Source organism: Ceratotherium simum, chromosome 11 (assembly GCF_057802395.1).
Source record: "Ceratotherium simum simum isolate JZ-2026a chromosome 11, ASM5780239v1, whole genome shotgun sequence".
Classification (NCBI taxonomy): domain Eukaryota; kingdom Metazoa; phylum Chordata; class Mammalia; order Perissodactyla; family Rhinocerotidae; genus Ceratotherium; species Ceratotherium simum.
This window is the reverse complement of record NC_141910.1, coordinates 59,475,097-59,497,409: the sequence shown is the minus strand read 5'-3', so window position 1 is coordinate 59,497,409 and position 22,313 is coordinate 59,475,097. Positions and strand designations below refer to the sequence as shown.

Genomic DNA, 22,313 nt, shown 5'->3' with positions numbered 1-22,313 from the left:
TATTTAGAAAGGGAGGGGAAAAAAGCCAATTTGTCAATGTATATAAAATGTAGATCTGGGAAGTAAAGTGTAAGGTAAGGGTATGACTACTTGCTCTTAAAAAAAATCAAGTTCAAGTTTGTCACAGACTAGGCTGAGATACTGTTCAAACCTGCTTTTAAGGTATGTTATTCTGCTTTCTAAAGACCAAAGAAAACAAGCAGCAGGGAAAAACAAAAGCCCTTTTCAACTGCTTTTTATTCACCCATAGTATAAATTATGCCTAAGCAGCCACTGCATTTCAGTGAAGCTGTAGTTTTTTCATCTAAAATATTATTCCCTTTCTCAAATTTTTCTTAGGGCCTAGAATTTTACCTTATGCACTGGACTAACAAGTTTACTTTGGCAATACTTATGCTTAATCACCTTAACTCACCCTTAATCAGTCCTCTGAAAATGACAAACTCTTTGGAAAACGCTGTTCTGGAGAAGGGGAGGGTTAGCTAGCTGCAGGGTGCCCTCTTGTGGCCCAGAGGAGTGACTGGACTCTTTTTCTGCATCTGAAGAGCACAGCATTGGATGGAGTGAGTCTCATGAAGGTCTCTAATCTACCAAAGTAAAATAATCTCCAGGAGCAAGCAATTAATTACACATCTTAAGTTCTGTTCACTGTTATTTTCTATTATCAAAGTCCACACTATGTTAGTACTATAGAGCATGACAAAATAAAGATGTGACCACAGAGTTTTCATAATCAAAGTTTTCTAAATATTCATTAGGTGTATGGAAAACTAGTATTTTTGATGCCTTAAATTATGTGATGGTGAGGTTAAATGGGATGACCCAACAAAAATCAGAGATTAACAGGACTGATAAAATCCATTAAAAAATTTAGAGTGCTCACTATATGCTAGTCATTCAAAGCTAACAATCTACAGAGGAGACCTATATAAAACACATAAACTATAACCAGCAATATAATAAAAGTATGTATAAAGATCTATGAGAAGTCAGATGAGGAAGTAATTAATTCTACTGAAGACAGCAATGGGACAATAGATAAGAGTCTTTTTCAGTAGAGTCTTGTAGAGGATTAGAAGTTTATTAAGCAAACAGAGAACAGGGAGAGATTTTTGGAAGAGAATAGTGAACAATTAAGTGTGGCTAAGCAAACATAGCATACATATATAAAACAGCAGGACAAGGATCAAGGAAGGCTCTTTTCTGGGCAAAGTAATTATGGTTCATTATCAATAATAAGATAAGACAGTATCTAACCAAGTCAATCAAATCAACTAGACAAGATCTCACTAAAAAAAAAAAAAAAGGCTGAAAATTACAACTAGAGAATTGCATAATCTGAGATTTAAAAAAACCCACATCATTTGGAAGACATAACCACTATTTTCACAAAGATTTATGGTTAAAAAATAATCTCAATGGCTCAAACAATCAAAGTGAGGTATACATTCTTAGTATTCATAAGTATTTACCTCTCCCATTCCCCGAGATTCTAATGCAAGAGCTTGAAAATCATGATTCATTTCATCCACAGATCAAACCTGTTGAATGACAAAATCAAAAATTAGTAGAAAGAAAAATTTAAGCAACAGATTGTATCAACTATTTTTACTTTAGTATATTGCAGCTATTACCGATGTTAGCATGAGCTGAGATGGGCAAGAATTCTCTATGAAGACAAGTTTTCCTAAATAAAGCTTTCCTAAATAAAGCACATGACAGCAATCTACATTAAAATTTGTAGGAAAACCTGGGATCAAGGGTTCTTGGGTTATTTTGTGTGCCAAAAGAAACCCTCACTAGTTGCTTGAGCAAAAGAACAGACGGAAAGTAAAGACCAGAAGAAGCGAACTCATGCACTAAAATATAGTTATCTTGTTTTTTTATGTTGTTCCTGTTACAAAATTATTTTGCATTATTTCTTTAAGATTTTTCAAAATGTCTCAGCATTTCGTTATTTGCAGATCTTACAGCAATGATAAAAAATTCCACCGAAAATATTTAAGTGGTGATCCAGTTCTACCTCAAAGCAACATACAAATTAATCAGCTGTGAGAGTAATTATAATATTCAGAGGTTTCCTTAAGAATAATTCCTTTCCCTTCTCCTCAAACTAAAACTAAAGCATATTTTTCTATTTTTCCATTTCTAACAGTTTAAATTGCTCTTTATCTTCCATGTGACAATTAATGCGTTCTTGAGTCAGAGGCCCTTTGTTTCTTAGTGTTAAGAACTGCTGGAGAAAACCATTCAAAACTGAAGCAATTACAAAATCACAGCCTTCAAACTTTTGGGCCTCACTATGTAATCCTACCATTTTCCCCAGTCAGTTCTCTCTATCTAAAACTCTATAGTATCTGACATTGCAAAGCACTCGTTCCTTCCTGTAATACTGTTCTCTGTTGCTACTCCATCTTTAATAATTCTTTTTACTTTCCCATGTGTTTAATTGCTTCTTCACAGACTCCTATTTGTTTCCTCAACTCCTAAATGTTTTTCTTAGAATTCTACCCAAGGTACTCCCTTCTCTACCCTTTATCCTGAGCAATCTCATCCACTCTCATTGCTTTGAGAACTACAGATACGCTTAGGACCCTCACCCCGACATTTGTATTTATAAACCAAATCTCTCTCCTCTTCAGAATTTCCAGTTATCTCCTTCTTTCTTCCCCAATTATAACTTAATTCTTTCCTTTCTTACACCAATATCCAATCACTAAAGTCAACCTCCTACACCTCACTTAAATCTATTTTCCAGCCGTCTGGTTATTCAGACCACCATCATCTCTTACCTAAAATACTGCAATCCTCTCCTGTCTTCCCATCCTACATTCTAATCTCCAAAATGTAATTAGTCATCTTTCTAAATGTACTCTGATCATGTGACTAACATATTTTAGTCCAGGACTTAAAGATAAAGCTCAAATTCCTTAATGTGGCTTACAAGGGGACGGAATTGGATTCAAATTATAGTTCTGGCAGTTAGTAGTTCTGTTACTCTGGACAAGTAACCTAAACTGTTTTTTCTCAATTTCCTCCTGGGAAGATAAAAGTAGCAGCTGCCACACGGCTTATTATGAAAATTGAATCAGATAACATAAAACACTTAAAATAGTGCTGGGCACATAAGCATTCAAAAGTTAGCTATTAAAAAAAGCTCTTCCATCTTTTCATCAAATGGTACTTGAACAACTGGATATCCGTATACAAAAAATGAACTTCAACACATATCTTACACTTTGACATAAAAATTAACTCAAAATGGATCATACACCTAAATGTAACATCTAACATTATAAAATACCTAGAGAAACAGAGGAAAGCCATGTGACCTTGTGTTTGGTAACGAGTTTTTAGATCAATATCAAAAGCAGAGTCCATAAAAACAAGGATGAAAGATGAAAGAAAAACTGATGCCTAAAAATCTGACTTCATCAATAAGAACATGCTCTACAAAAGACACTGATAAGAGAATGAAAAGACAAACCACAGACCAGGAGAAAAATATTTGCAAATCACATATCTGATACTGGATTTGTAGCCAGAATAAAAACTCAAAAAACAAAATAAGACATCAAACAACCCAATTAAAAAATGGGAAAAGGTCTAAACAGATACTACATCAAAGAAGATATAGAGATAGCAAATAAGTTATTCTTTTCTCATAACTTGCTAGAAAAGCTGGATTCATGAACAGTTCTCATAAAGTTAGCATTTCATTCATCTTTCCATTAATTCAGTAAGCTTTTACTGGGCATCTTCAACGTGTAAGATTTTGTAGAGAAAACAACTGAGTTAAAATATGGTCACTGTTCTCAAACAGTTTATTTAAATGGGTCTCATATGTTCCCTGGTGGTTGGAGGAATAACTCCTATCAGACCAAACCCTCCTTCCTTCAGATAACTATAAGCTCTGGACAAAACATAAAAACTATTTGAAGGCAATGGAAAACAACTAAACAAACTGGAGGATACTCTACACTTAAAAGAAAAGACTGGCACAGGGCCGGCCCCGTGGCTTAGCGGTTAAGTGCGCGCACTCCACTACTGGTGGCCTGGGTTCGGATCCCGGGCGCGCACCGACGCACTGCTTCTTTGGCCATGCTGAGGCTGCGTCCCACATACAGCAACTAGAAGGATGTGCAACTATGACATACAACTATCTATTGGGGCTTTGGGGAGAAAAAGGAGGACTGGCAATAGATGCTAGCTCAGGGCCGGTCTTCCTCAGCAAAAAGAGGAGGATTGGCATGGATGTTAGCTCAGGGTTGATCTTCCTCACAAAAAAAAAAAAGAAAAGAAAGGACTGGCACAGAGTGAGGTTTTTTTTTACAGCTTTTTTGCCGAAGGATAGGCCTGGGGGTAGAGGTAGGACACCAAAATTCCTATAGAGAACTCAGTCTTAAAAGAACCCAAAGACAGCTCTTGGGGGCAACCAGAGCTGCTGGAAACTGAGGAGGGAAGTCTCAGAAAGGAGACAACCAAATTCTGATGTAAATTCTGCTCAGATTTTTAGACAATTCCCAAACACAAGACTCCAAGCAACCCAATTAAGGCTAAAAGAACTCAGCAGAAATGTCTGCTGCTGACCACCACAGAAGTCACAGGAATTTGGAGTTTGAGTCTCATGAAAACAAAAACAAACAAAAAACCAATATTCACCATAGAAACATAAAAGAATCTAGAGTATCTTCAGCATATCAATCATAACATCTGGAACACAATCCAAAATTGCTAGGCATACACAGAAACAGGAAAATGTGACCTAGACTAAAGGGAAAAATTAATGAAGACCAACACCAAGATGACCCAGAGGTTAGAACGAGCAAAGATCCTAAAGCAACTATTATAACTGTGCTCAAAAATGAAAGAAAAAATATACTCCTCATGAGTGAAAAAACAAAATTTCAGCAAAGAAAGACAAACTATAAAAACGAAATGGAAATTATAAAATTGAAAAATATCTTTCAAAAGTTTCACTGGATGCACTTAACAGCAGATTGGAGATAAAGGGTCAGTGAATTTGTAGATAGAACAATAGAGATTTCCAATCTGAAGAGAGGAAAAAAAAGAAAAGGAGAGAGAAAATGGAGTGGAAAATTATTTGAGAAAACAAAGGCCATGGGCCTGCCCCGTGGCTTAGCAGTAAGTGTGCGCGCTCCGCTGCTGGCGGCCTGGGTTCGGATCCCGGGCGTGCACCGATGCACCGCTTCTCCGGCCGTGCTGAGGCCGAGTCCCACATACAGCAACTAGCAGGATGTGTAACTATGACATACAACTATCTACTGGGGCTTTGAGGGGAAAAATAAATAAATAAAGTTTAAAAAAAAAAAACAAAGGCCAGAAATTCCCCCAAATTTGATGAAAGCAAAATTTACAGATTCAAGTCACTCAGTGAACCCCAGGCAAGATAAATAGGAAAAAAACCACAAAACACCAAAAACCCATACCCGCACATATTCTAATAAAAATGGTGAAAACCAAAGATAAGAGAAAATCCTGAAAGCAGCTAGAGGAGAAACAACATTACATAACGGGGAAAAACGATATGAATGACCACCTACTTCGCACTAGAAACAGTGCAGACCAGAATATAAAGGACCAGACTTTAAAGTACTGAAAGAAGAAGAAATGCCAACCTAGAATTTTATATCTAGTGGAAATATTCATCAAGAATACCGGCTAAAAGAAAGACATTTTTAGATAAAAAGAAAATTCATTACAGCAGACTTCTACCTCAAGCAATGCTTTAAAAAAAATTCTTCAGGCTAAAGGGAAATGATACCAGATGGAAACTCAGATCACCAGGAAGAAAGAACACCAGAAATGGTAAGTTTGTGCCTAAGTACAAAGGACTATTTTTTCCTCTTAATTTCTTCAAAATACATATGCCCATTTAAAGCAAAAATTTCAACACTGTATTATGAGTTTTATAACATATGTAGCTGAACCAATTTACTTGCACGCACATACATCCAATACCTACTCTCTAGCCATACCAACCATCAGGACACTTTGGGTTTTAAAGCAACACACAGTTTGAGATCAAAATATTCTTTTACCACACAACATACACATAACATATACACATATAAAATTTTATATACATATATATTTTGTAAGGGAGGAATATTTATATATATCCCCCCCAATTATCAAGATAAGTAAAGGAATCTTGGTCTAAATGTGTCCTATGCTTCTCAGTCAGACAATCAAAGTTCTCCATCTTAATATGACACAATTCATTCTAATGTCTAATATAGTTTGCTTAAACCATCTTTGATTTCTAAATATTTCTTTACAATTCCCTAAATTTGGACATGATCCATTTCATTACTCCATAAGTACTTCATAGGATTTCCCACATTGCCCTAGATTCTACATCCTTTATATTTTTTCTTAGATTTACATTTGTGATCTCACTTTCCCCTAAACCTTACATTTTACTTACAGACCTTATATTTTCTAGATCTTCCATTCCATTACAGCCTCAACTTCTTCCAAGCATTAACTGTTTCCCAAATCTAATGGCCAATCATCCGAAAGCTTCAGGATATTGTTAACATGTTCAATCACCTAGCGAGGCTTCCTAATATTTATGCAGCTTTCTAATTTCTCAAGAATGCTTCGGGGGGCCAGCCTTGTGGCATAGCAGTTAAGTGCGCACACTCCGCTGCTGGCGGCCCGGGTTCGGATCCTGGGCACGTACCGACACACCGCTTGTCAGGCCATGCTGTGGCGGCATCCCATATAAAGTAGAGGAAGATGGGCACAGATGTTAGCCCAGGGCCAGTCTTTCCCAGCAAAAAGAGAAGGATTGGCATGGATGTTAGCTCAGAGCTGATCTTCCTCAAAAAAAAAAAAAAAAAAAAAGGAATGCTTCAAATTTAAATCTTACCAGCTTTACAAGGCACCCATGTAATTTTGACTTTGTAATTCAATTTATCAACATACATTAAATGATACTAAGCCCTGAAGTCTGGGCTCAACGTACAAAGATGATATCAATTACAGTCATTTAAAAAAAATCTTCCATGTAACATCTTATGTATCTGTATCCTCTGAGAACAGATTGTCCTTATTAAGATAATTGTCCCATTAGGGCCAAAAACATAAGATTCTCATTATTTGGATGGAAGTGGCTCTAAAATGGATCCTTTATCATTCTGTTATACTAAAGAAAGCATAATAGACAAATTTTATATGTAAGACAATATGGTATAGTAGAAATCGTACGTGATTTACATTCAGAATATGAGAGTTTGTGTTTTGACTTTTGCAAGCTGCCTAACCTCTAAATCTTAATTTACTTATCTGTTGTGAAGATCCAATAAGATAATGTATCCAAAAGTGTTTCATTAGCTATTAATAAAAAGTGCTCAACAAATACTAGTTATCATTAAGAACATCATTAGAGACTACTCTAGAAAGAACTGATACTTCCTGAGGCTCCTAGCGTACTCAATGTTTGTGTCAGCCTCCTGCCTTGTTGTCAGGTTAAATATCACTTGACTTGTACATAACGGTGCCACTTCTGATCTTTCTAATTAGGTTGCTTTTAATTTGCAGTAATCTGTAGCCTCAGATATCCAAGTATGGTACACTTACAAGAGTAAACAGGCTCTTAGAAGGAAACTACCTCTATCAAACACAAAAACACGTTCTAAAGTTACAATCCTTTCTAGAAAAGCAATTTGGCATCACATATATAGGTTCATATCTCTTGAACCAGGTTCCCCCAATTTTGGGAATCAATCCTAAAAATAAAACCTAAATATAAAAATGCTTTATGTACAAAGATGTTTGTAGTATGTTGCCTGCAGACTCTGAAATTATAAACTGCATAACTGTCCCATAATAGTTAAGTGATACAACACATCTATAAATGAAGTATCATGTAGCTATTAAAAATATTTGTTTGTACTGGCACAGCCACTATGGAAAACAGTATGGAGATTCCTCAAAACATTGAGAATAGAACTTACCAAATGAAACAGCTATTCCACTGCTGGCTGTTTATCCAAAGAACATGAAAACACACATGCGTAAAGATACATGCACCGCTGTGTTCACTGCAGCATTATTCACAATAGCAAAGACCTGGAAGCAACCTAAGTGTCCATCAAGGGACGAATAGATAAAGATGATGTGGTATATATACACAATGGAATACTACTCAGCTACAAGGAACAATGAAATCCAGCCATTTGTGACCACATGGATGGACATTGAGGGTATTATGCTAAGCGAACTCAGTCAGAGGGAGAAGGTCAAATACCGTATGACGTCACTCATAAGAAGATAAAAACAACAAAAAACAAACACATAGAGACAGACATTGCATTGGTGGTTACCAGAGGGGAACAGGGGGAGGGAGGAGGGTGAAAGGGATGATTAGGCACATGTGTGTGGTGATGGACTGTAATTAGTCTTTCAGTGGTGAACATGATGTAATCTATGCAGAAATAGAAGTATAATGATGTACACCTGAAATTTATGTTATAAACCTATTGTTACCACAATAAAAAAAATAAAAATAAAAACAAAGGAAGAAGTCTTGTTAAGAATTCCTGATGAACTGTGAATTTAAAAAGGAAAAATGACAATGTCATTTAAAAATTTTAAAAAATAAATAATAAATTTATTTTATTTCAATTAAAAAAAGAAAAAAATTTGTAATAAAGAAAATGCTTATAAAGAAAGATGGAAATAAACCTAAATCCATACAGTCCTTAAATGCTCAGAGTACACCAATTTTTTCATCAATTTAACTGTATTTTATTAGTGCTCTACAATAAATCTATATAATCTATGAATTAGAGGAGGGAGATTTTTATTAAGAAAAAGAAGAGCGTAGTAGACTTAAGAATTTTCTCAAGAGTAAAGCACTGGAGCTTTACTGAAGCCCTTTTTTGCTTACTTCCAGGTTTTCATCTGTAGTCCAACCTAGATGAGGTCATAAGTTAACCTCTGGATAAATGTGAGAGGTCTCTTAGCTCTATGATTCATTCTTTTTTTTCCCCCCAAAGCCCCAGTAGATAGTTGTATGTCATAGTTGCACAGCCTTCTAGCTGCTGTACGTGGGACGCGGACTCAGCATGGCCAGAGAAGCAGTGCGTGGGTGCGTGTCCGGGATCCGAACCCGGGCCACCAGCAGCGGAGCGCAAGCACTTAACCGCTAAGCCATGGGGCCGGCCCTCTATGATTCATTCTTACTTTTACAGTGAATCATGCTCCAGTGAAGGGGTCAACAAACTTTTTCTGTCAAGAGACAGATAGTAAACACTTTAGGCTTTGCAGACCATATGGTCTCTGTTGTAGCTTCTCAACTAGGCCTTTGTAACACAAAAGCAACCACAGACAACATCGAAATGAACAAGCAGGGATGTGGCCTAATAAAACTTTATTTATTAACAGTGAAATTTGAATTTCATATATTTCTCATGTGTCACAAAATATTATTATTTTATTTTTTTCCAACCATTTAAAAATCTAAAAACAAATCCTAAAGAATGGGCCAAACAAAAACAGGTAGTGGGCCAGATCTGGTCTGCAGGCCACAGTTTGCCCACCTCTGCTCTAATGCATTTACTCTCTCGACTGCTCCAGAAAAAATCAAATGTAGATAATCCACTCTCAAATATGAGCAAACCAAAAGGTACACCTCAGGGCTTTGCTTTCAACTTTTTCATTTATACTATCCCCACGCAAATTTTTTTCTTATAATGAATGGAGATTTCAGATTACATTTAAATGTAGGTGACTGTGTTATTTTCTTTAAATGACTAGGACAGGTTATAGGAAAAAGACAACAAAAAAACAAAACACACAAAATAAGACTCAAACTTAGCTTTTCAGTTTAGGGTATTACCATTTATTTCCATCATGAGGAAGAGAATGGAGGAGAAAGTGGGCAAAACAATGGACTAGAAAGAAAATAAACACTGTTTAAATTCTCCTGCAATAACCTCCATATTAGCAATAATAAAGTTGAAGGGGTGGAGGTCATACATATGCCACTAAGTGGGGCTCCAAAATTTTTGCAAAACGCCAACCTGCTATGTTCTATGCAGCTACAGATGTTGGTATCATCTGACAGCAAGGGAAAAGTAAGAATGTGGACATGAATTTAACAACTTTACTCTGAATGGTTAGATCTTAGGGAGAAACAGAACAATCTTTTCTTATAACAAGCAACAGAGTATCTAGCAACCAGTTCTATAATATTGAATTGACTATGTTTACTGGAAGAACATGTATCCAGGAGTTATGGTACACAGTACTGCTTGGGGTGTAAAGTCTGTCTTCAATTTGTCTGTTATTAAGCCATGAAACTTCTCAGTATTATTTCCTTTTATAAATAATTAGAATTTGCTAAAATAGAAGATACAGAATAGAAACTTTTCTACGGCCAAGACCCTGTGTAATCTTGAGGTAAATTTGAATGAAAAAGTCATAGTTTTTAGGTTATGATTCTTTGTTTCCTAGTAAAGAACAGTGTCTTACTGAATTCTAAAATTTAACAGTATTAGTTTATTTTTCAGTAGGCAGCACTAATACTATTTATGTGAGAAAAACAGATAAAGCACCTCAAATAACAACTTGGTTAAGTTCTGTGAGTTTTCATATTTACTAACGCATAATCCAAAAGGTTTACAAATAGTCTGTGTAAAGAACCAAGAATATACATTAATAAGTACTTTTATATCATTAATAGTACTAATTTTTCTCCGACAACATCTGATCCAATTCCTCACCATATGGCTACCATAAAAAATAAGTTGGGGGGAAAAACCATTTAGAGCTACAATAAATGATATTAAAGCACTTTCTACCACCGTATGATATTAATCACATTTTCATAGTATTATAATTCGTTGAATTTTAGGGTTATCATAGAAATTAAACTCTGGGGTCAAAGGGGCTAGGAACTGTGTTTTAGCCATCTAAATGCTCAATATATACTGAATAAATAAAATTTTCATTTTATGAAATGTAAATTCAGATATGAAATCAACTAATACGTGGATAGTGACTGTTTATTGATACACGATGCTTGTTTTAATAGAGAGACAATGAACAAGGCCCTTCCTCAGACTTTTTGTACTGCTGCAGACATTTATCAACATACAATGACTGAGTGCATTTCCCATTGGCACTACTTCTCCAAATTGGTCCTCTAGTACCTAGAGCTGTTGCTACCTTGTGCATCAATTATAACAAGAAAATTACATAAAAACTTAATTGATTCATATAAATATAAGTCAAAACACATAAAGAGTACTTAAGCTGCTTATATATAAAATATTCTTGGTAGTCATCCTCCTCGGACTGTTTTTAATGAACATAGTCACTGAGCATTAGTGGTATCCATTGCAAACAAATGGGTGCTCAAGTCCTTAAGAATACCTTCATGTCTTCAGCATTTTTAAATCACTTTTGCAAATTTGCCACAATAAATTTGTTTAGCAATGCCTTTTCTTATCCATATGAAAAAAGGAAACCTAAATCCAAGTTTAAGTATTTAGAGTAGACCATTAGCCTTCAAAGATTTAACGTTAGAAGTTTCTACTAATCACCATCAACACCTACCACGTAATGCGTTCTTTTTCTGGGAGCATGAATTGAACCATACACTTCTCTAGTGGTGTTGGACAAGTCACTTAGCTAGTGACTGAGTCAAGATCCACATCAACATTTTTTGATATCTGCTACTTGTTTGTCCATGTACTTCATGGGGGAACAATATATACTTGTTTTACTAGCATAAAGAACAGTATTACTGACTCAACTATATTAACAAAAAGTCAATGTTTTGTTTTGTATTGTTTTTGTGAGGAAGATCAGCCCTGAGCTAACATCTATGCCAATCCTCCTCTTTGCTGAGGAAGACCCGCCCTGAGCTAACATCTGTTGCCAATCCTCCTCCGTTTTGTTCTTTTCCCCCTTTTTCTCCCCAAAGCCCCAGTAGATCGTTGTATGTCCTAGTTGCACATCCTTCTAGTTGCTGTATGTGGGACGCCGCCACAGCATGGCAGGACAAGCAGCACGTCGGTGCGCGCCCGGGATCTGAACCCGGGCCGCCAGTAGCGGAGCACGCGCACTTAACCACTAAGCCACGGGGCCAGCCCCCAAGTTTTATGATTTGAATGAAATTTGGCAAAAAAAAAAGTGTCAGGAATATACAGACTCCCAGAAATCATCAAAGACCCTAGTTCAAATCTAACTACGATTAGAAATTAGTTTATTCCAGTACCCGCATTTAGACATTAAATAAAAATTTACCAAATATTTCTATGCAAGAATGCTTTAGCTCTCTGACGGTAAATCTCACAGAGATCACATTCTCAAGGAGGCAAAATAGGATAAATATATACTTAGATATATGCAAATATAAGGCAAGATATTTTTTCCTTAAAATTCTCTCAAAGGAGAATCACCATATATTTGAGTCTTTACAAAGTTTCTTGTATTACAAGGCTTTCTCTCGATTTATTTTGAGAAATAAAATACTGTTTAGAGAAATTCCTTTATTTTGAAAAACAAAATACTGCTTAGAGAAGATCTACACCCTAAAACAACCTCAACCAATGCTCATTTTTGATGCCTTTAGATATCAAGCATCACCTGAGAGAAGCACATAAAATAACTTAAGTGGAAATAAAGATGACATGCTTTAGAAGACTGTTAGTGCAAAGTGGCCCTAAGGAGTCAAAGATATATGTGAAATGTCAAAGATATATGATACGAAATGAACCCCCTAAAAGCAGTATTTCTAAATTAACCTTATTTTGTGATTTAAAATGCCATTACTCTGCGGCCAGCCCAGTGGTGTAGTGGTTGGGTTCACGCACTCCACTTCAACAGCCCGGGGTTCAGAGCCCAGGCACGGACCTACGTGCTGCTTATCAAGCCATGCTGTGGTGGTGTCCCATATACAAAATAGAGGAAGACCGGCTCAGATGTTAGCTCAGGGACAATCTTCCTCAAGGAAATCCTTAAGAGGAAGATTGGCAACAGATGTTAGCTCAGGGCCATCTTCCTCACCAGAAAAAAAAAAAAAAAGCCATCATCCTAAAAGTGGAACAAGCAGGCATTATATGCCTTATGATGTAACGTAATATGAAACAGCACCACCACCTACCCAAGAATTACTGCCTCAAAAAAACAAAAAAAGGGCCCAGCCCCACAGCATAGTGGTTAAGTTCAGCACATTCCACTTCAGTGGCCCGGGGTTCAGATCCCGGGCGGGGACCTACACCACTCGTCAGCCACACTATGGCAGCAACCCACACATAAAGTAAAGGAAGACAGGCACAGATGTTAGCTTACGGTTAATCTTCCTTAAGCAAAAAAATGCTGAGGACTAGCAACAGATGTTAGATTAGGGCTAGTATTCCTCAGCAAAAAAAGGAAACAAGTAGCTTTGACTTTAATGAATAGACATTAAAGGTTTAAAAAAATAATAACACTAAACTTCAATCTAATAAAGCTGCTAGATCTAAATACTGGTTTATCAGAAATACGAGAGAGAGAGAGAATAACGAAGTCAATAGATAAAACAAGAATATAATCATTCAATCCAGAACACGGAAAAAAGGAAAAATTATCTAGTTTTACCAACATATTTATGACATGAAATTTTAAAAGAGGAGGAGAGAGGAAGGACTATTATATAGACAGGCTTAAACGTCAAATCCATTGGGTAAACCTTGCTTGAATCCTGATTCTAACCAACCAACTATAAAAAAGACTTTTTGGGGAAATCAAATAAAGAATGGGTATTAGATGATATTAAGGAATTTTGTTAGCTGTGATAATAGCAAGAAGATTGTATTTTTCAATAAGTCCTCACAAGTAAAAGAATTTATGCTTAAACTGGCGTGTTGTCTGGAATTTGCTCTGAAATATTCTTTTAAAAAGTAAAATATGGGGCTGGCCTGGTGGCCTAGTGGTTAAGTTTGGCATGTTCCACTTCAGCGGCCTGGGTTCAGTTCCCAGGTGCGGACCTATACCACTTGTCAGCCATGCTTTGCAGCAACCCACGTACAAAATAGAGGAAGACTGGCCACAGATGTTAGCTCAGAATGAATCTTCCTCAGCAAAAAAAAAAAAAAAGTAAAATATGAGTATAAGCAAGATTTCACACAACGGTGAATATGGATGATAGATATCTGAGGGTGCACTGTACTTTTCTACTTCTTTGAAAATTTCCATAATCAAGTTAATAAAATACATATAACAATATGAAAGAAGGCCATGTGAAGCAGGTAGTATTTAAGCTGGGCCCTGCATGATAGGTATGACTTGGACAAATCCTTTTTTTTTTAAACAAAACATTTATATAAACTGCAGGTTATACGGGGGGTTACTCACCACAAGGTTAACTGACTTAGGGTCCAAGCTGTTCTATAAATTTCATGTCACTTATTACTTCCTCAATCATATTTTTGACAAGTAGTGTATGAAAATTTTTTTCTAAAAACCGATTTCCAAATAAGCACAAACCTCTTTGGACTAATTTTTATCAGACACCATGCCCCAAAAGAGAACAACAGAATTTATTGAGCATCCATTTTATGCCAGAGATCATATTAGGCATATTATACCTAATTCTCACTAAAATCCAGCAAAGTAGGTATTATATCCCTACTTTACAAATAAGGAAATTGTGGCCAATTTCCCTACCCTAATAGACAACGCTACTAAAATAGCAAAGGATTCAATACTATCAAGACTCCAAAAGCTCCATGCTCTTTTCCATACCAACCAAGCATAAACCATCACTCAGCCCATATGTTAATTACTCAACTCTCCAAAAGCTCTTTCCCTCAACATTCCCTTTGTTTACACCATTCCAGTCCCCTTGACAGCTCTTCACTATTTATCTCTTCATGTGCAAATCCTACAAATCCCTCCAAGTTTGGCTCAAATGCCACTTACTCCAATAAAACGTACCCTAAGCAATCTTTTTCTTAATTCCCATGGCATTTAATTGCCATTTTTCAATATATTAGTAACACCATCTTATCCATTAGATTTAATTTAAAACTTCTCTAAATCAGAATTAGAACAAACATGTAACATAACTTTGCAAATTGTTCTAGTTATGCCAGTGTTCCATGAAATGTTAACAGTTACAAGGGAGGAGATTAAAAGGAAGGATAGTAAGGATACTGTATTATGGAAGAAGGAAAAGATAAAATTATCAACCATGAGTCTATTAAAAAGCATGAGATAGAGGTACTTATGCATATATCGAAAAAATTCCAGGATACTAAGTGAAAAGACAAGGTGAATACAGTCTATTTCTATCATCCTGTTTTTGTAAAAACAAGAAACAAGCAAAATATATACGTATACATGGAAGACAATCAGCAACAGCGACATGACTGTTAAAAGTGGTCACACTTGGGAAAAGGGTACCCATGACTTTTATTTCACATTTTATAGTTCTTTACTCCTTGAATATTTCCCACTTGTTAGTTATATTTCTGAAAATATTTAAAATACATGTTAAAAATCACTGAACACATTTATTCATATAGTTCTTATTATAGTTAAGTTAGCTTGGAAATCAATGGCCTTATATATAGTAGAACTCAAATATTTCATAAATACACCTATGTATAAGCTATGTATCATGAATTATAAAGAAACATAACAAAAACATCTTTTCAATAAACCAAGCATCTTTTAAAAGAAAAATATTCTCACTCTAGTCTTATTTGTAAACTTCTAAGGGTTTTTAAGGCAATCCAAAGGAATTTACAGGTATACCCAATAGCTACTATAGTAAACACCTCTAGCCACACCTTCATGACACTGGGTTTTAAAAAAGCAAAATCCTATTTGTAGATCTAAATATTCTCTCATCACTTGATTTTAAGGAATTGAACTTATGTGGTTAGAACTTAGTTCGGTAACCATTTCATCTAGGTTAGTTCTACCCTACTCTTTGATATATTCCTTAAAATGTAAAAAATTGGAGGCAACCAAAATCATACATTTAAACTCCACAATATATTTGACAGTATTCTGTGACAAATGTGATTTACATATTTCTAGCTTTCAAAGTATTTCACAGTATTGTTCTTTGCTTTCTAAGTATTCTTTGACAATAGGTTAGGGAAGAAAAGGTGAACTGGTTAAAAACAATTGCCATTACTCCTACCACCCAAAACTATCATTGATCTGAATTTCGAAAATCCCAATGGAAGCCAAAATACTCCAGTTATATATGACATTTTACTCCTAACAGCAATGTGAATAAGAAAGATCACTAAAGGATGCTAACTCTAAGTTTGATGCCCTGAAGGTTTAACCACCTGGGGTAAAACACACCACACATTAAGATTTGGGATGGATCAGAGGTATGCCTTTCTTAGCACAGTGAGGATCTGTTCACTGATAACTAGAAAACGAAATGTGTTAACATTTTGGAAACTCTTCATGTGCCCCTCAGGAATATAAGTAACCTGATTTTAGGTCACTGGTTCTCAAACCCTCACAGTACATCAGAATCTAGGTAGAAGATTTAAAAACTACAATTATTCAGATCCCACCTATCCAAGACTTAACTGAATTAGTCTGGGCAAGGAGAGAGGCATAGATTTTTATTAGTATTTTTTTTAAGCTCTACAGGTAATGCTTCCCTATGCAGACAGGAATGAGACTCTTATACATCACCGTACCGCCTATGGCTAAGGAATACACCCACAAATGGTTTTCTAACTAAAAAAATTTGTATCATTCATCATGGTGTGACAGAAACCAGAATCGAAAGACCTAAAATACAGCTCCATGTTTGTCTCCAACTAATTGAATTAACTCATACTACTTGAACTCTCTGGTCCTATTTCCCCATATGCAAATGAGAATAACAATGTCTCCTTCATAGGGCTATTGTGAAGATTAAATGAGATTATATATGAAATTGAAATATCAGTGCTTTCTAGAATATTAATGACCCACGATAATGAGTGAACGTTTTTTTTTTCTGTTTAAAAATCAATATAAAATTCTTTGACCCAGTAATTTCTCTTTTGGGAATTTACATAAAAAGCACCAAGATGAAAGAATGAACTGTACAACAATAGTTACTGCAACATTGATTGTAGAAGTTCAAAAAGAGAAAATGAACAACCTACACAGAACTACAGAAAAATGGTTTAGCAAAATAAAAAGACATGCACTTGGGACCGGCTCAGTGGCATAGTGGTTAAGTTCACATGCTCCGCTTCAGCAGCCCAGGGTTCTCGGGTTTGGATCCCCGGCACACACCTACACACCACTTGTCAACCCACGCTGTGGCAGCGTCCCACATACAAAACAGAGGAAGACTGGCACGGATGTTAGCTCAGCGACAATCTTCCTCAAACAAAAAAGAGGAAGACTGGCAACAGATGTTAGCTCAGGGCCAATCTTCACCAAAAAAAAAAAAAAAAAAAAAGCCGTGCACTAAATATTACAAGTTATTTATTCAGTTATATGTAATACAGTAAAATGTCCATGACATTAAATAAAAATACCAAGTTGCCTAAGGTGTATCATATATGATCCCATTTTTGTTTAAAAAAAAGAAGAGGGGCAATATATATATGACTGTGTTGAGTATGAAAAAATAAACATCTAACTTTAGCAGGAGAGGAGGCGCTGCTGGCTTTATCTTTGTATTTCTGTGTTGTAAGGCTCGCTGAAGTCAGCAAACTAAAGTTTTTCTGAAAAAGCCCTATATTAATACAGTTTAAAGGCATTACAGTTTAGAGGCTTTTTAACAGAAGAGAGTACAAGTGATCTTGTGTTATTTTCAGTTCATATTAGTACTAGGTTGAATGTCCAACAATTGAAGACTTATCTCATATGGCTATCTAGTAATTTTCAATTGTTACACATTATCAATTAGAATCAATACAGCACCAAGGAGAAATAACTTAAGAAATGTTAATTAGGTTGTAACAGAGAATTAAAGGAAGCCATTTGAATGCATGGTCTGAGACAACTGGAAAAAATAAACAGCAGACTTCAATGCAGTTTTATACGGATTTTTTTCTTTAGACCAGAATTTTCCAAAGCGTGTTCCTTAATCACCAACTCACAAAGTTCTTTGAAATAAGAGGCTCCTTGTCTAATACATTTAAGATATGCTGCTCCCCAGCACCCACTTGTTCTTTTGCAAGCTGACCACTTGGTCATTCTGGAATTCATTCTCTCTGTGTCATTAGCATAGTAAAGGCTCTGAGAAGTCCTACAATTAAAATTGCTTAACTTTAACCCAGTATTATAACTTTTTTCTGTAAATATGTTAACACAAAAGATTATTTTGAGAAGCAGTATTTCTAGTCATTTCCAGAAAACAAAGAAAAATGAATGAGTTGTATAACATAGCTCAATTTTCTTAACTTTTGTCTAAGAAAAGCCATAACTTATAACAGTTAAAAGTTTTAAAATGTTTAGTTTATTATGACTATTATGAATAGTCTAAGAAAAAATATATGAGCTGTACAAGTCTTTGAATTAAATAAAAGGAATCTTTTGGATGATGAATATGAATTGTGATTTTTCTTTTTGTGAGGAAGATCAGCCCTGAGCTAACATCCACACCAATCCTCCTCGTTTTGCTGAGGAAGACTGGCCCTGGGCTAACATCCGTGCCTATCTTCCTCCACTTTATATGGGACGCCACCACGGCATGGCCCAACAAGCGGCGCATCGGTGCGCACCTGGGATCCAAACCCGGGCTGCCAGCAGCAGAGCGCGAGCACTTAACCACTACGCCACAGGGCCGGCCCCTGAATTGTGATTTTTAAAGTTCCTCAAATATTCAAGAAGAAACCTTGAATTGGTGATCATTTGTTTCCCAATAACTTTAAGTGAGATGACCAAACCAATTTCCTAAGTACACTGAAGTTTAAAAAAATATTCTAGGGCTGGCCCAGTGGCATAGTGGTTAAGTTCACGTGCTCCACTCTGGCGGCCTGGGGTTCGCAGGTTTGGATCCTCGGCAGACCTACACATCACTCATCAAGCAATGCTGTGGTGGCCTCCCACATACAAAAAAATAGAGGAAGATTGGCACAGATGTTAGCTCAGGGCGAATCTTCATCACCAAAATAAATAAACAAATAAAAAACAAAATAATATTCTAAGTTGCTGCTTAGAAAACAACAAAATAACCAAACATCTAGACTGCAGTGTCTGAAAAGAGAAACCAGATCTATGTTAGTTTCCAGGAATATTAAGTCGTATACCAAAAAAAGGGTCTGTGGTAGAAATATTCTTCAGTATAATTTAAATGAAATTTACGCTATATTCATTTAAATAAAAATTTTTGGAAGAAGGCACACTTCTATATATCTCATAAGAAATATACACAATAAAACAAAAACTAATCTTAGGAAAATAACAAAGCAAATATTGAATAACAAAAACAGTAAACTCAAAGTTTAACTTCAGAAGATACAAAGATAAAGGAGGGAAAACATACAATTCTCACTATCCATAGAAAGAAATCATACCAACTCCTTGGAGGCAACCTTATTTCTAGCACTAAGCTTTAAAGAAATTTCTTATATCAGGTAGTATGGAGGACACAGAGTTGTAATAGAAAATATCTTCAATGACATTCTCCTAACAGATCCAAGGTTTCATAATCTCATTTTTATAGTCAGTCCCTCAAGGAAAGTCATGTACCTAACTCCTAAAACAATCAGGGAAAGCAATTCCATAGTAATTCTGTAAGGGTTCCTGGACAATGTGGTCCAAATCTTCCTAAATTATAATCTTGGATTTCCAAAGTCTTTCAGGATTGTCCAAATTATTATTATTTTTTGTGTGTGAGGAAGATCGGCCCTGGGCTAACATCCGGCCGATCTTCCTCCACTGTATGTGGGACGCAGTCACAGCATGGCCTGACACGAGGTGCATCGGTGTACGCCGGGGATCTGAACCTGGGCCGCCAGCAGCGGAGCGGAGCGCGCGCACTTAACTGCTCCGCCACGGGGGCTGGTCCCCAGGATTGTCCAAATTAGATAAGGCCCTTAAATCTGATGGGCCCCTACCTATCTCTCCAGTCATCTTTTCAGTTCTCCTCCCTACCTCCACTTTAAGTTTTGCCATTCTCCCCTATCAGGGTCGCTACACATTCTAATCTTTCTGGATGAATGCCATTTCACTCATCTCTTGACTAAATTAACTTCTCTAAGTCTTTTGAGACTCACCTCTACCTCTCATGGAAAGCTTTTCCCGACCCCTCTACCTATGTGAGTCCAAAGCACTGTTGTAACACCACCTCCGTGGCATTTAGCGTACTGCACTGTAATCACAGGTTTAATCATGTTCCTCTCCACCTTACTATAAACTCCTTAAGAACAAGAATCATGTACAACCAACATCTAAGGACAGTCTGGCACACAACAGGCCTGCAAACGTCAAAAAATGTGGACAAGTTTCTAATACGCTAGCTTGATTAAAGGTTACAACTTAGAATATCCAGAGTAACAAACGGACTCAATGTTCTTCAAGTAATACTCTATGAATATTTTCTCAACCAGACTTAAAATAAAAATTAGCAAACAATTTATCTTCGGCAAATCCTAGAGTACTCCTACTTTTGGCACTGTAGGAGCCACACAATTCAGAGAGTAAATAAAGGTACCTAAAACTTTCCTTTGGATGAAAAGCAATCAATTACACTTCAACTGCAAGGTGATCCAAGAAAACATCCGTAGGCAAAACCTGGAGCTATCATCCTCTCTAAACTTCAAATCTTAATTCTGTTTATGCTGAATCAGTTTAAAGATCTGAGTTTTACCCTAGAAAACAATGTTTTGCATTTAACCATGCTAAAAGTGCTAATAAAATACTATGTAGATATTAATAAATGACCTGGTCACCAAAATGGAAGACGCAAGTAGCTCCTCTATCTGTATATAATTCTTTCTTGTATTTAACAAAATCATATAATATAAATACAGTCCATATTTTTCTCTACCTACAATTTGGCTCATTTGACTGCCTAGCAAAGGCCTATACTTAGGGTCAGCCAGCCTCTACCCCTCTTTTACCTTCTTTAACGTCTGAATGAATAAAACCAGTTGCATCCTATACAGTCAGTTAAGACTATCTCCCACTGATCCCTAATAAGTCTTGCAGAAACAGTACCTAAAATCAGAGGTCACCACTTTGAGATCTAGAACTTAATACCCTTGACATAGGATGTCCACAATAGAAATCACAAAGATCTATCCTCAAACTAGGTTCTCTACATACTTACTGTTTTTTTTTCCTGGGCTAAAAATAACGTAAAAAAGCCTTCCCTTCCCCTCCACACCATTTTTTATGTACTTTGGTAGTCAGCTGCAGATTTTATTCTCCCAGGCACGTGTTGAATAGACGGTTTTGTAGTGTCATTTAATAGCCAATTTCACCAATCCCTTCTAGGAAGTAGATTTTTGGAGGTTTTAATGGTCTAAATATACATTTCACTCTAGGTAGGTGATAATGACTGTCCCTTTTTTCTGTCCCATTTGCAGTCAAAGTTTTCTGACACTCCAACCACCCCTTCTCCCTTCTCCTTTCACACCTCTTCCTCTTTTCTGCACTTGGCAGATACAGTGAAATCCTGTGATACGCACATAAGGTGTACACATTTGGATGTTTTCCAGTACTCCACTCTAAACTCTTTTATCTCTCCATAAGAAAATAGTAAGAGAACAAGAAGTTAAATGAAAATCTGTGATATGTAAACTGAAAATGGACAGGATTACAGTAGTTAAATTTGTAGAGGTGGAATATACTAAAGAAACTATCCTTTTGCCAACATGCTTGAACAACCAATCCTTTTTATTTCTTTAAAGCACTTTAGAAAAATATAAAAAAGAGCCAGGCAAGGGTCAAATGAAACCTTCATTTAAAACAAAGGTCAACGAAAGACAGAAATTTCCATAATTTCATTAAGAATTAAAATGATTCTCTGGAAGGTGACACTTGTGTTTAACCACATCTTAATTTTTCACTTATAAATAAGTCGGAGCTTTCGAGTTATTGGAAGAAAAAGTCACTAAGGAAAAAAATACATTAACCTTATGTCTGTAAAAATACTGCTACTTGAAACTGAGAAAAAGCATTTATCGTGCATCTACTTATGTAATAATTCTATACAGTGTTTCACTGCAAAAGCTTGAAAATAATATTTCTCTGTAAATTCACTTTTTCCACTACAAAAGCAAAAAAATTTTACCTATTTTTTTTTGTGTGGGGAAGATCAGCCCTGAGCTAACATCCATGCCAATCCTCCTCTTTTCGCTGAGGAA

At 36.1% G+C, this 22,313-nt stretch overlaps 1 protein-coding gene across 6 annotated transcripts in view; it reads right to left on the bottom strand.

Moving 5' to 3' along the window:
- Positions 1 to 22,313, bottom strand: part of PUM2 (pumilio RNA binding family member 2) — a 93,918-nt gene that overhangs the window by 68,497 nt on the left and 3,108 nt on the right. For 5 of the 6 annotated variants that reach the window (XM_014782184.2, XM_014782180.2, XM_014782197.2 and 2 more), the window contains exon 2: positions 1,473 to 1,541. In XM_014782184.2, coding sequence (XP_014637670.1) covers positions 1,473 to 1,523 — 51 coding nt within the window. In that variant the 5' untranslated portion in view covers positions 1,524 to 1,541. Of the gene's footprint in view, positions 1 to 415; positions 540 to 1,472; positions 1,542 to 22,313 lie in introns of those variants that run through there. The other variant, XM_014782200.2, reaches the window with a different exon arrangement.